The sequence below is a fragment of the Hylobates moloch genome, unplaced genomic scaffold (assembly GCF_009828535.3).
Source record: "Hylobates moloch isolate HMO894 unplaced genomic scaffold, HMol_V3 SCAFFOLD_1, whole genome shotgun sequence".
NCBI classification, from domain to species: Eukaryota; Metazoa; Chordata; class Mammalia; order Primates; family Hylobatidae; genus Hylobates; species Hylobates moloch.
The window spans coordinates 63,780,774-63,794,621 of record NW_026652276.1 but is presented as its reverse complement, the minus strand read 5'-3'; the positions used below and the strand labels follow the sequence as shown (position 1 = coordinate 63,794,621).

Here is a 13,848-nt window from a genome sequence, read left to right as displayed (position 1 = left end):
GTTTCAGGAAATGTTTTTTAGTTATATATGTGTTTGTACAAGTTTATTTACTGTGTGTTTTTGGCCCACTCATGTGTTTGAAAGCCACTGTTCTCTATTGTTTTTCAAGTATTTCTAGAGCTAGATTCCTCAGGGAGAAATGTCTACATATAAAAGAAATTCTAATAAACTTACCACATGACATAAATGAAGCAACGACTACTTACACAGTTGTTCTTTGGCTTCATACACTCCTTCAGCTTCTCTTGGCAAACTGACTCCAACAGCATTTCTGGCCGCTACTCTAAATTTGTATTTCTTTCCTTCCTTTAGGCCAGTGACAACAAGGCTGAGATCTTTTACCACTGAGTACTCTGTCCAGCGATCTGCAGGCTGCTCTTCTTCTCTGTAACTAATGATGTAGCCATCGATTTTAGCTCCTCCATCACGTAGGGGAGGTAACCAGGCTAAGGTGGCACTGTTCTTTGTCATTTCAGTCACTTCTAATTTCCTTGGGGGATCTGGCTCACCTAGAAGAAAAACATAATTTAGAAGATTACCTAGGTAACCTAATCAAATCCCCTTTGTTAACGTACATAAGAGTTTTAGTATGCCGTTTGCTCCAATGTACGTAGAACCCGTAGTTCAGTACATTAAAAGTAAAACATATAAGATGAGACAGATCAGAAAAGTGTTTCATGAGTGAGATAGATATTTATTACACTATTTGGGTCTCTACAAATGAAATCTCTTTCAGAAGTGGATTAAAATGGTATTAGTATCTTGACCTTGCTAAAATAGGAGACTGGAGTTAAAAGGAGGAAGAAAGCATAATACTTACTTAGAGGATCTGATGCAAGCACTGGTTTTGGGACATCTGTTGGGACGCCAGGGCCATATCCGTTGACAGCAGTTACTCTGAAGTAATACTCATTCCCAGGGACAAGATTGGTTACGTGGAAGCTTGTTTTCTTAACTTCTGGGGTAACGGTCGACCATGTCTTTCTGTCTGCCTCACGTTTCTCCACGATATAATGTGTCACTTGGCTCCCACCGTCGTTTTCAGGAGGGGCCCAGGACACATGGCATGATGTTTTAGTGACATCTGAAACTTTTAAATCAGACACAGGTCCAGGAGTGTCTGTAAAGAATCATAAAATCAGATATACATGTCTCTTCAGTATCCCTATTAACAAATTCATTTTTGAAGTGGGAGGGAGAAGCATTTTAGTAACCCACCTAATACTCTGACATTTACGAATACAGCCTTTTCTCCTGCTGGGTTCACAAGTGTTAAGGAATATTTTCCTGAGTCATCACGGGTAGAATTGGGGATGACAAGGAAGGCCATAGTGTCAACCAGATCAACTTGTCCTTTTCTGACCACATTATCAATGCCCACTTTTCGCCAAGTAACTTTAGGGGCTGGTCGTCCTCTCACTATAGCAAAGAGACGAATAGGGCATCCTGCTCTCACTGTGACCAGTTTTCTCATGCTGGCATCCAGATCAATCTCTGGAGGTTCTGCAAATGACATTAAGGTCATTAATTGATTTTTCAGAATGTGGGGAAATCATAAGAAAGTATGTGTGAATGAATCACATGCTAAAGGAAGGACTTACCTAGTATTTCTTTAGGTTTGATAGCTTCCTTTAGCTCTGCAGGGCGCCCAATACCAACTTGGTTTTGGGCACACACCCTGAACTCATATTCCTGGTTTTCATCCAAGCTGGTAACAGTGAATTCCTTGCGTACAAGCTGTGCTGCAGCATTACACCGTTTCCAGCCTTCATCAGGAGACGCATCTGCTATTTTTGGTCTCATTTCCACAACATATCCAATGATCGGTGCACCACCATCATAGACTGGTTTTCCCCATCCAAGAGTTATGGAATGTTTGGTTGTATCAACCACTCTGAAATTGGTTGGTGGACCAGGTGGCTCTGAAAATAAAATATAAGAATAAATATACATATGATTAACTACTACTAGTGATACTTCAATGTGTAATTTTATATAGCCTATTCTCAGTTAATCAAATATAGGTCATCCAATTTTTCAATTAGAGTCCTCTTTATTTTTCCTTCATAAAAATGAGAATCTACTATGGTTTGTACCTTTTAGGTATTTTGGTAAAAGGTCTATTTGGAAAAATATTTGCTAAATACAGTTTTGATGTTACGGATTTAGATGTTACATTAACTTATCAAATACTTCTGTGCTTGAGATTAAGAGTCGATGTAATATCAGAAAAAACAAGGACATCCTACCTATGGGGTCTTTTGCCACCACCGGTCTTGAAGGCAAGCTTGGTTCTCCAATTCCAATTTCATTTTCTGCCTTGACACGGAACTGATATTCATGGTCTGGGAGGAGATTCTGTACTTTCATACGTCTCTCAGGGATTGCACTCTTGTTAACAGGGACCCATCGTGTTGAATGCTTTTCCTTTTTCTCCAAAAAGTATCCAGTTATAGACTTTCCACCATCATATTCAGGTGGATTCCAAACCACAGTCATCTCTTCTTTGCTTACTTTAGTGACTTCTGGGGGATCAGGGCGACCAGGTTTATCATACTTGGTTTTGGCTATGACTGGTTTACTTTCTGTTGGAGGCCCTGTGCCTATTTTATTTTCTGCACGGACTCTGAAAATATATTCATTTCCTTCTATGAGACGTGTTACTGTAGTACCAGGTGTCAAGACAGTAGCAGAATAGGTAGACCAAACCATTCGCTTTGTCTCACATTTTTCTAGAATATAATTTTGGATTTCACAGCCACCATCATCTTCTGGTGGATCCCAGCGAACAGTACACCTATCACTGGACACATCAACAATTTTCAGATTTCTCACAGGACCAGGCTTATCTAAAACGTTGACAGTGGCATAGGCCACAAAACTGCCAGCCGTGTTAGTTGCCGTAACTACATATTTACCCCCATCACTTCGCTTTGCTTTAGTAAGAGAAAATTTAGATGAATCAGCCCAGGTATCAATCTTGACCCTTGGTGATCTTGTTAAGTCTGTAGCGTCTTTGTCCTTGGTCCATGCAACTTCTGGGAATGGTTTGCCTCTAACCCCTGCCTCAAGCCTAATTGTGTCCCCTGCTTTGACAGTTAGGACCCCACTTAACTTCAGATCAAGTACTGGTTTTTGTAAGTCTTCTTTCACAACAACTTCCTCTGTCTTCACCCAGTCACTTTCCCCACCTTCATTCTTTGTTTGCACTCTGAACTCATAAATCTGGTTTTCAACACATCTGTCAACCATGTAGTGAGTTTCTTTAATGCTTCCTTTATGCACTCTTTCCCAGTCATCGGAGCCCTTAAGCCTTCTCTCAACATGGTATGACAGATTTGGACTGCCACCGTCATAGTCAGGCCTCCGCCACTTTAGGTAGACAAATGTCTTTCCTTTATCTGCAATGTGAAGGTTTTCAGGCTCACCTGGTCTGTCAATAGGGTTAATAGCCAGAATGGGAGTTTTTGTTTCGATGGTTGGCCCAACACCTACTTTATTCTCTGCACAAACTCGGAAATAGTATTCATTGTTGGCTAAAAGATTGGCCTTGATTAATCGTTTAGTGACATCTGATGCAACAATTGACCAGCCTTTCTGGTTCGGTTTGCGATATTCTACTATGAAGTTTGTTATTTCTGAGCCGCCATTATCTAGTGGGTTTTCCCAAGAAATTGTACAGTTCTCTTTGGTTACATTGGTAACCTTCAAATTCTGGCAAGGCCCAGGTCTGTCAAGGACGTTAACGATGGCTGAACCTTGGGCATGTCCACTGCTGTTCTTAGCTGAGATGATATACTTGCCATGATCAGCTCTAACAGCTTCTTTAATTTGTAACTCAACACGAGGTAGATCCTGAATAAGGTCCACCCTCTTTTCTCGGACCAATACTTTGCCTTCCTTAGTCCAAGTTATGTCTGGTTCAGGTCTGCCTTTGACTCGAGCTAGAATGCGGATAGTTTGGCCTACTCTCACGGTAATAACATCACGACAAGTTACATCAAGTTCTACTTCTGGAGGATGAAGGATATCTTTTGCAATCACAGATTCTGCTAGTTCTCTTGGCTCACCCTCTCCTACAATATTAGCTGCCTTTATACGGAATCTGTACTCATTTCCTTCAATTAGTCCAGGTACCCTAAAGGCACATTGCCTAATGAGTTCATCTTTATTAATCCTATTCCATTGTGCTGTGCCAGGTTTCTGACATTCCACTACATATCCTAGGATGGGGCTACCACCATCACTGAGAGGCTTTGTCCACACCAAATCAGCTGTTTCTCTGCTCTTGTCTTTCAGTTTAGGATTAATAGGTGGTCCAGGTGGTTTGATGGGCCGGCAAGCTTTTATTGGATCAGAACTTGGGGATGGCTTGCTTAGTCCTGCAAGATTTTCAGCAAAAACTCTAAACTCATATGTATTTCCTTCATAGAGTCCAGTCACTCTGAACTTCAGGTCAGCGATAGGTGTTTTGTTGACCCTCACCCATTTGCCAGTTACTTCTCGACGTTCCATATAGTAGCCAGTTATTGGACTGCCACCATCAGATTTTGGCAGGGTCCAAGACACTGTTGCTGCATTTTCAGTAATGTCAGTAACCACTGGTTTACCAGGAGGAGATGGAGGACTAAATTTATGCTTAGCAACAGTAGGTGTGGAGTCAAGGGGAGGACCAACACCTATCTTATTCTCTGCTCTGACTCGGAAAACATATTCACAGCCCTTCTGCAGATGTGGGATTTTCAGCTTTGTCTTACTGCTTCCTGAAGAGACAACACCCCACGTGTCTTTCCTTGTATCTTGTTTCTCAACAATATAATTTATCACAGGGCTTCCTCCGTCATCTTTAGGTGGCTGCCATGAGATAGTCATGTGTTCAGGAGTAACATCCAGAATATTAATAGGACCTGTTGGTGGCCCAGGAACATCAAGAACAGTAAGATGTACGGCTACTGTTTTGCTACCAGCTGCATTGGAAACTGTGATTTGATATTCCCCAGTGTCTCTCCTTAAGCAGTTCTTAATGGTAAGTACTGATGAGAAGTTGTCTGTTTCAATGGTGTAGTGCTCATCGGTTTTAATCTCACTCCCATCAGTTGTCCACTTTGCAGTAGGAACAGGCACACCTCTTATAATAGCAGGGAATCTGACTGTGGTTCCAGCCTTTACCACAAGACCTTCAATTAATTTCACATCTAGCTCCACAGATGGAGGCACTGAAAAGTAAACATGAAAAAATTAGATTTTGATTTTCACCTATATGAATAATTTTAAAAAGAAATAAGATAATACGGCTAGTCCAAAAATTACCTAGTTTTTCTTGACATTCTATCGGGATAGTTGTGTCAGGGAGACCAAGACCCACAATGTTTTCAGCTTTTACACGGAATCTATAGGTCTTTCCTTGTTGTAGTCCAGTAACCACACACTCTAAGTTTGTCACAGTCTTAAATTTAATCCAGTCCTGGGTGCCTTCTTCTTGATATTCTACCAAATATCCAGTGATTGGAGAACCACCATCACGATCTGGCTTATTCCAGACTAGGGAGACTTCAGTCTTGTCAACATCTACATGGTGCAGGTTCTTGGGTGGCCCTGGGGGATCTTTTCAAAGAAGAAGTTATGATGAAAAAGTAATATTCTTAGAGACAGTCAAACAATAGTTTTGTATTCAGAGAAAGCAACTTACGGAGAGGATCCAGAGCCTTGATTGGTTTCGGTGTTTCAACAAAAGGACCACGTCCATACTGGTTCTCCGCAGCTACTCGGAAGAGGTACTGGTTGCCTTCATTCAGATGCTTAGCGAAGTGACTCTTTTTCTTTGATGTAGCTGAGAGAGGTGACCACTGGGCGCTGGCAACATCTCTCCTCTCAACCACATAATTGGTAATAACAGAACCACCATCATCCAGTGGTTCTTTCCAAGTAAGGTAACAAGAATCTTTCCTAATTTCACTGACTTCCAGATCTCTAGGTGGGCCAGGTTTATCTAAAAAGTGTTAAATAACAGTTTTATAAGTAATTTTATCCAAATAAGAGCTCAAAATTATCAAAATTTATTTTTAATGGCATAAGTATTAAAATTCTTACCTAATACAAGTACTTTTACTGAGACAGTTTTTGAACCAGCTGGATTCTCCACTGTTAAAGAATAAATTCCACCATCTTCATGGGCAGCATTATGAATTTCAAGCTTGCTACCAACTGGAGTCACATCAATTCTTGCTTTAGTTGGAGCATCTCTGTCTTCTTTTTTCCAAGTTACTTTTGGGAATGGCACTCCTTTGATGATGGCACTAAGTCTTAGAGTATCACCAACCTTAATGTGTTGTTCTCTTGCCATGTTGGCATCAAGAATCAACTCAGGGGGTTCTAGAATAAAGAGAACAGAACACTCAGATTTGATCCATAATGCAGATTACAATTAAACACATACAATCAGACATCTATTTTTCTTGCAAACACAAGTGAGAGCATTTTACTCACCAAGTCTGTCTTTTACTAGGACTGGCTCCGGAACATGAGCTGGATCTGATTCACCAGCTTCATTGACTGCTAACACTCTGAACTTATAGGTTTGACCGTCCCGAAGACCGGTGACTTTATATTTAGTTTCAGGACATGACTCAGGGGTGTGATTGGCTCTTCTCCACTCTTCATCTCCAACTTTCTGGTACTCAACAATATAACCCAGAATCTTGCTCCCACCATCATGACGTGGTGGCTGCCAAGTTAGATCGACTGAATTGCATGTTGTATCTATTGCTTCAGGATTAACAGGTGGACTTGGTTTAGCTAAAAAATAAAAGTAAAAAACAAATTAGCTTATAGCTGAAAACAAAGTTAGATAACATGAAAACTGAATAAATCCATTAATACTATACCAATTGGATCTTTAGCAAAGACTGGTTTGGATGGTGGGCTTGGATCTCCAATACCAATTTCATTTTCTGCAGAAACCCGGAATTCATACTGACATCCTTCTAGAAGATCAGGAACCCTAAATTTAGTGTATGGATGAATAGGATCTTTGGTAACTCTAGCCCATCGTTTAGACATCGTTTCTCTCTTTTCCAGGATGTAGTTTGTGATGGGTTTTCCTCCATCATGTGGCTTGTTCCAGGTTACTAATGCAGAGTCTTTGGTAACTTCTGTAACAATTGGCTGATCAGGTGCATCAGGAACCCCTATAATAAATGTTGGAAAATGCGTTACAAATTTATTTCTTTCTATTAGTTTTATCAAGCATTGAATCACTAAAAAGAAACATAATGCATACTGAAACGATCTTTGGCTTTCATTGAATCAGACACCAGAGGATCACTTATTCCATACAGATTTTCAGCATGTATCCGGAAAATATAATCTTTTCCTTCAAGTAGTTTAGAAACTTTGCATGTTGTTTTAGCACTTGCAGATGTCACTGGCATCCAGACATCTTTACCCACTTCCTTCTTCTCAATAATATAATTGGTGATTTCACTGCCTCCATCATCTAAAGGAGGCTTCCAAGAGATAACCATGTAATCTTTGGTCACCTCATCAAAACTAACTGGTCCTACTGGTGGTCCAGGACGGTCTGCAGAAAAAAAAAATCATGGCACAAAATGTTATTTCCATTTCTGCTTTTGAAAGAATACAAGATCTATTCTTTCCACTAAATAAGACTTACCAACAACATTAACTTGACAGAAACCTTTCCTAGAGCCTGTACTGTTCTCCACAACCACACAGTATTTGCCAGAATCTGAACGTTTGGCCTTGATCTTCTCTAAAGCAAGTGTTGTTGGTGTAGTCTTTATATGAGTGCGATCATCTTCCAGCACATCAGCTTCATCTTTGAACCAGGAAACCTTAGGCTTTGGTTTGCCTGAGTAACGGCCAGTGAGGGCAAAAGCTTCACCAACTCGAATCGTGAGCTTATCTCTGAAGTCGAGGTGAAGCGTTGGGGGTGCTAAAATTTATAATTATAAAGGCAAGTCATTTTTATTGATGTCTTATTACAAATCTACAAATGTGCAAGTTTCAGAAGTATAAATTGTAGTAGACACATACCCAGCTCATCCTTGCAAGTGATTGGTTTGGTGCAAAATGATGGTTTGCCTTGTCCAACAATGTTGACAGCACTGACACGGTACTCATAGGTATCACCTTCTTTTAAGCCTTTAACAGTGTATTTTCTGCTAAGCAAGTTGTCATTTGTAACTTTGTGGAACTTCTCAGTTCCAATGAGCCGACTTTCTAGGACATAGTTAATAATTTCTGACCCGCCATCATACTTAGGAGGATTCCAAGTCAAAGTTACAGTATTTTTAGTAACTTCTTTGACTTCCAGGTCTTCAGGACGCTCTGGTACAGCTGCGAATATAAGTATAGGAATTGTGATAGAAAAAAATGTCATATTAAGAATGTAGTAGGATGTAGTGAATATTCCTTTTCTGAAGATTGCATTTAAACATTAAACTCTCTGCTCCCATAAATAGCAAAAGAGGTCTCATCATAAAACTATTAGAGTTAAAAAGGACCCAATACAATCGAATTTCTTCACTTGACAGATGAGGAAATAGAGGTTTGTTGAGGCAAAATAATTTAGGAAGGGTCTTCAGAGTTGGTAGTTTTAGAAGTAGGAAAATAATTCAGTTTCTATTAATGCCATTAAGTGGGCAATTAAAAAAATATCTGTGAGGTGTAGATGGAAGAAATTTGATAAATGAGCCAGGAGTGGTAATGCCAGCACTTTCAGAGGCCGAGGCAGATGGATCACTTGAGGCCAAGAGTTTAAGACCAGCCTGGCCAACATGGCAAAACCCTGTCTCTACTAGAAATACAAAAATTAGCTGGGCATGGTGGTGCATGTCTGTAATCCCAGCTACTTGGGAGACTGAGACACAAGTATCACTTGAACCTCAGAGGTGGAGGTTGCAGTGAGCCAAGATCATGACACTACACTCCAGCCTCAGTAACAGAGTAAGACTATGTGTCAAAACAAAACCAAAAAGAAAAAGAAAAAAAAAACAAAGAAAGAAATTTGATGAATTATACATATTCGTAAAATCTCTTTCACAATCACTGTCCAGATACTACCAAATCAGATACTGAGTAGTTGTGTGATGACTGCTTGTCAAGTGAATGAAATGTATGGCATTTATACACATATTTTTTCACCATAGTCTTGTACTAAATGAATAAAGAAGTGATTAAGTATATATATATATTTTTTTTACTTACTTATTGGCTCTCTGATAACAAGTGCCTCTGATGTCTCAATAAATGGACCCATGCCAATACTATTTTCAGCCGCAATTCGGAAAAAGTAGGCTTTTCCTTGAATGAGACCCTGGACAGTAGCATTTTGTCGGGTAACTGTATATGTCACTGGGGTCCATGCTCTGTGGTCAGATTCACGCTTTTCAATGACATAATTGGTGATTGGAGAGCCTCCATCATCTTCTGGAGAAAACCATGTCAGTTTGCAGGACTCATTGGTTAGGTTGTGAGCTAGGAATGGTGTTCCAACGGGACCTGGAACATCTGGAAATAGGAAGAAAATATTTCAAGCTGTTTGCCTTCAATGAAAGATAATGCTCAACATTTGTTTTTTTTAAAAGGAGACAAAAATGTTGTTATGAAGAAAGTAAGGTTTTGTGTCTACTAATTGAGTTAGTTTTTCCTCCTGCTATCTAGTCAATACAAAAACAGTCAACCACCTTTTTTTTTTTTTTTTTTTTTTTTTTTTTTTTTTTTTTTTTTTTTTTTGAGATGGGAGTCTCGCTCTGTCACCCAGGCTGGAGTTCAGTGGCATGATCTCGGCTCACTGCAACCTCCGCTTCCCAGGTTCAAGCAATTCTCCTGCCTCAGCCTCCCGAGTAGCTGGGACTACAGGCACGTGCCACCATACCAGGCTAATTTTTGCATTTTTAGTAGAGACAGAGTTTCACCATGTTGGCCAGGCTGGTCTCAAACTCCTGACCTCAAGTGATCCACCTGCCTTGGCCTCCCAAAGTCAGGGGATTACAGGTGTGAGCCATAGCATCAAGCCCCATATTTGTTAATGAAGTAGGTTTGCAACAGTTATTGGTTACCATGGTTTTAGTAGAGGCTGAAGGGAAAATAAAAATGCTTTTTAAAAGCAATTTGTGAGTTGGACAGGAGGCAAGCATGCAGAGGGATACAGGAGATGGGTAAGAGTGGCATAGTCAGTTTCTATGTCCAGTTTCCTCTCCAGGGGAAAAGGAGGGAGAGATGGTTTATTTCTGGATGACCAGTGGATCAACAAGCAGCATAGGAGGCCCCAAATTTCAGAATGACTTTGAGGAGGTTGCAAATAGTTAACATGGAAATGTACCTGTTCTCAAATTAAAGTAATAGCCATTAGGCAAAAGAGCTTTAGGTGCTTGAAACTAACCTGAAAGTTTGTGGGACTATTGCTTAATGAGATATTTTTCCTTATGCCATTCTTATATTAATTATATTCAACATAGAACTGGCAATTTTCACATAAAAACTGTGGCTGGAGTATAGACATGCTTAGAAAGAGCTCTGAGTGGAAAGGCTTCATGTTCTGAGCAAATCACTGGACTAAAGCCTCCAATGAGAGCCATGAAAAAGCCTCACAGAGTTCAACTCTATATTCAGTGACTAGAAATACAATATTGATAACCAACTATGATGCTTCTCTTCAATTAGAATACTGAAACCCTTCAAACAGGTTTTTGCATTTTATGATAATTTAGTGATAGGGATAGAGTCTCATGATGTGAAATGGTCAGCACTGGCAAATTGTTAAACATTCATGTACAGTTTAAGGAAAGTTGCTTCTATGAAAACTATATAACAACATAATAGACACCATGGGGGCAAGTTCTATAAAAAAGCCATATTTATTCTGGGCCATGATTCAGAATACATATTCATGGCCTTCTAGCAATTTGAGAATTGTGTACATGCACTCTTTAGGTTCACTGGAAACATGGATGCATGTCTTCTTTTTAGCATCTGTTTTCTCAATTATGTAGTTTGTAAACTTAGACCCACCATACAGAATACACATAGAATAAAAAAGTAAGGAGGAAATTTTTAAAAATTCTAATAATGTTCAACGTGATTATGGGTGATTTTTCTTATTTTCCAAAATGTTTGTTACATAGCATACAGCATAGCTTTGTGTAAATATAATAAGAATGTTGGTTTAAAAAGTTGCACAGACAAATCGAAAGTATTTACCTAATACATCAACGATAATTGTCTTCTTTCTTTCTCCGGCTTCATTTTTGGCAAGAAGAGAATAGATGCCTTGATGGCTCCTCTGGCAGTTCTTGATGACCATGGATGAGCTAATGGCTGTGGTCTCAATGGTGGCTTCTTGAGGTAAGGTTCTTTCATTCATGTTCCAAGTGACGGTTGGAGGAGGCTTTCCAGACACATAGGCAATGATTCGGATCACCCCTCCAGCATGGACGACAATTCTATCTCTGACACTGGCATCTAGCTGAAGGTCAGGTAAAACTGGAAGCAATTGAAAATTAGAAATGTGATTTTTCGCCTTCAATCTGAAACAAAATACTGATGGCATAAAAGAAGGACTGATAATTACCAAGTCTGTCCTTCATTTCAATGACATCTGTGACCTCTCCAGGTTCTCCAATGCCAGCAATGTTGACTGCTCTAACTCTAAATTTGTAGAATGCTCCTTCCTTTAATCCTGTCACAACAAGCTTTGTTCCTCTCACTTCTTTATCTTTACCCTGGGGAGAAATCATAAACATTTTATAATTAGAATAGTTCTTTGTAGCTTCTTGCTTTAATGGCTTCCTAAAGCATCACCAGCAGCCTATTTAACTGTTTACTCTGGGAAAATTGTTGCTGGTTTAGGTTTTAGGGATCAGATATTACAGGCAACACTGAATGGAATAACTTGGCAGGAGTTATGCTTTAAAATTATTGTCAAATGATTAAACCTTTATTTATTTATTCCACATTCCAGGGTTTATAACCAAAAGATTAGTAATAACATGACTTAACTTTTGATTAGATTTCTGACATTAACAGATGTTTGGAATATGAGTTAAAATTATGCTATTTTCCTGATTTCTTAATCCAAAAAGTATAGACAGAAGTTAATGGGATTGAGAATAACTATGACATTTTTAGTTTATTCATAGTGCATTTCCTTAGTGCCCAGTTTTCCTACCTTTTCCCATTCTTCTTTTCCTTCTTCTTTATATTCAACGATGTATCCAGTTACTTTGGATCCACCGTCTTTTAGTGGGGGAGACCACTCCAGATCTGCAGATGATTTAGTCCAATCTGTCACTTTGGGAAATGGAGGACCAGGAGGGGCTGCAAAGCGCCAGTATACGTTAGTATTCTTGACTTTTCCAAGGCACTTTTGGAAAATAAGATTTTACAAAAAGGAATGGTTTCAAGGCTTACCAATTGGATCTCTAGCAGTCACTGGGTCTGATGGCAGACTTGCTGGACCCACGCCAGCAGCATTGATTGCATATACCCGGAATTGATAGTCAGAACCTTCAATAAGACCAGTCACTTTATAAGAAACACCCAAAGTCATGGCTTTGATAGGATCTCGGTTAACTCTCTTCCATCTCTTTGAAGTGGTGTCTTTCATTTCCAGCCAGTACCCTGTCACAGGAGAGCCTCCATCATATTCTGGCTCTTCCCAGTTGACGGTCATGGAGTTACGAGTCACACTGCTAACTGTTGGTTTATCTGGTGCTCCAGGGACAGCTGTGAAAAAGATCATATGATTATAAGAAATTAAAAAAAGAAGTAAAAATGGTTTTGTATGTGAAAATGTTCTCCTACTTACAGAAGAGGTTTCTTGCTGTTTCAGGTTCACTGTCAAGAGGTTCTCCAATGCCATATTTATTCTGGGCCATGATTCGGAATACATATTCATGGCCTTCTAGCAATTTGGGAATCGTGTACGTGCACTCTTTAGGTTCACTGGAGACATGGACCCATGTCTTCCTGTTAGCTTCTCTTTTCTCAATTACATAGTTTGTAATCTTAGACCCACCATCATCTTTAGGTGGAAACCAAGATAGTGTCATTTGCTCTGCTGAAACAGATTCAAATTTTATGGGTCCCACTGGAGGGCCAGGACGACCTAAAATGGTTTAAAGAAGGAACCCTTTATCAGTCAGATGATTTTAAAGCCAAATGTTATTTATGAACAGAAAAACAAGTAGTTTTAACCAAACCATGCAGTCTTTACCCAGGACATTCAGTCTCATCTCCTTTGATGCTGTTCCCAGATTATTTACAGCTGTGATGGTATATAAGCCAGTGTCACTCCTGCGAGACTGTGGAATAACTAAAGTGCAAGTATCGTCCACCACCAGTTTGTTGACATGGGTGTCATAGAGAACAGGTTCTTTGTTATCAGGCTTCTTTGGAGGAGCTTTAAACCAGGTTAGTGTTGGGAATGGCACACCCTTAATTTTGGCCACAATGTTAACATCAGTTCCTTCTTCAACCTCCATGAATTCTTTTAGATCAATTGATGGTGGGCCTAGATTATTAAAAAAAAGTTGTCATTAGGAGCAAAAAGCATAGAGGGATAGAAAGTAGAATTCACAGTTACTATAAAGTTGTTTGGATCCACTGTAGTCAGACTTTGTAGCTCAGCCCAATATAAAGAATGGTTCTGTCTTTAACACTATTACACTAGTTTGGGGAGCAGGTACACGGGGTCAGCATCTTTTATTGGATCTACATGTGGCTATATATCAGTGCTTGCCTCACTTTATTTGGCATCATTATGCATGTAATGATGTGTATTATTATATTCTTATATCCTGACAAAAGGGAAGAGAGGAGATTGTA

The 13,848-nt window shown here is 39.5% G+C and overlaps 1 protein-coding gene across 1 annotated transcript in view; it reads right to left on the bottom strand.

Annotated features, from left to right (window-relative positions):
• TTN (titin) overlaps nucleotides 1-13,848 on the bottom strand; it is a 288,926-nt gene that overhangs the window by 60,261 nt on the left and 214,817 nt on the right. Inside the window, exons 250-269 of the mRNA XM_058440679.1 lie at nucleotides 13,238-13,534; nucleotides 12,830-13,129; nucleotides 12,433-12,747; nucleotides 12,191-12,339; nucleotides 11,594-11,744; nucleotides 11,224-11,505; nucleotides 9,229-9,531; nucleotides 8,056-8,358; nucleotides 7,673-7,954; nucleotides 7,280-7,579; nucleotides 6,885-7,187; nucleotides 6,487-6,795; nucleotides 6,091-6,372; nucleotides 5,690-5,989; nucleotides 5,311-5,604; nucleotides 2,250-5,216; nucleotides 1,602-1,922; nucleotides 1,219-1,503; nucleotides 821-1,120; nucleotides 207-509 (exon numbers count right to left, since the gene is read on the bottom strand). Of these exons, the coding sequence (XP_058296662.1) occupies nucleotides 207-509; nucleotides 821-1,120; nucleotides 1,219-1,503; nucleotides 1,602-1,922; nucleotides 2,250-5,216; nucleotides 5,311-5,604; nucleotides 5,690-5,989; nucleotides 6,091-6,372; nucleotides 6,487-6,795; nucleotides 6,885-7,187; nucleotides 7,280-7,579; nucleotides 7,673-7,954; nucleotides 8,056-8,358; nucleotides 9,229-9,531; nucleotides 11,224-11,505; nucleotides 11,594-11,744; nucleotides 12,191-12,339; nucleotides 12,433-12,747; nucleotides 12,830-13,129; nucleotides 13,238-13,534 (8,346 nt within the window). The remainder of the gene's footprint in view (nucleotides 1-206; nucleotides 510-820; nucleotides 1,121-1,218; nucleotides 1,504-1,601; nucleotides 1,923-2,249; nucleotides 5,217-5,310; nucleotides 5,605-5,689; nucleotides 5,990-6,090; nucleotides 6,373-6,486; nucleotides 6,796-6,884; nucleotides 7,188-7,279; nucleotides 7,580-7,672; nucleotides 7,955-8,055; nucleotides 8,359-9,228; nucleotides 9,532-11,223; nucleotides 11,506-11,593; nucleotides 11,745-12,190; nucleotides 12,340-12,432; nucleotides 12,748-12,829; nucleotides 13,130-13,237; nucleotides 13,535-13,848) is intronic.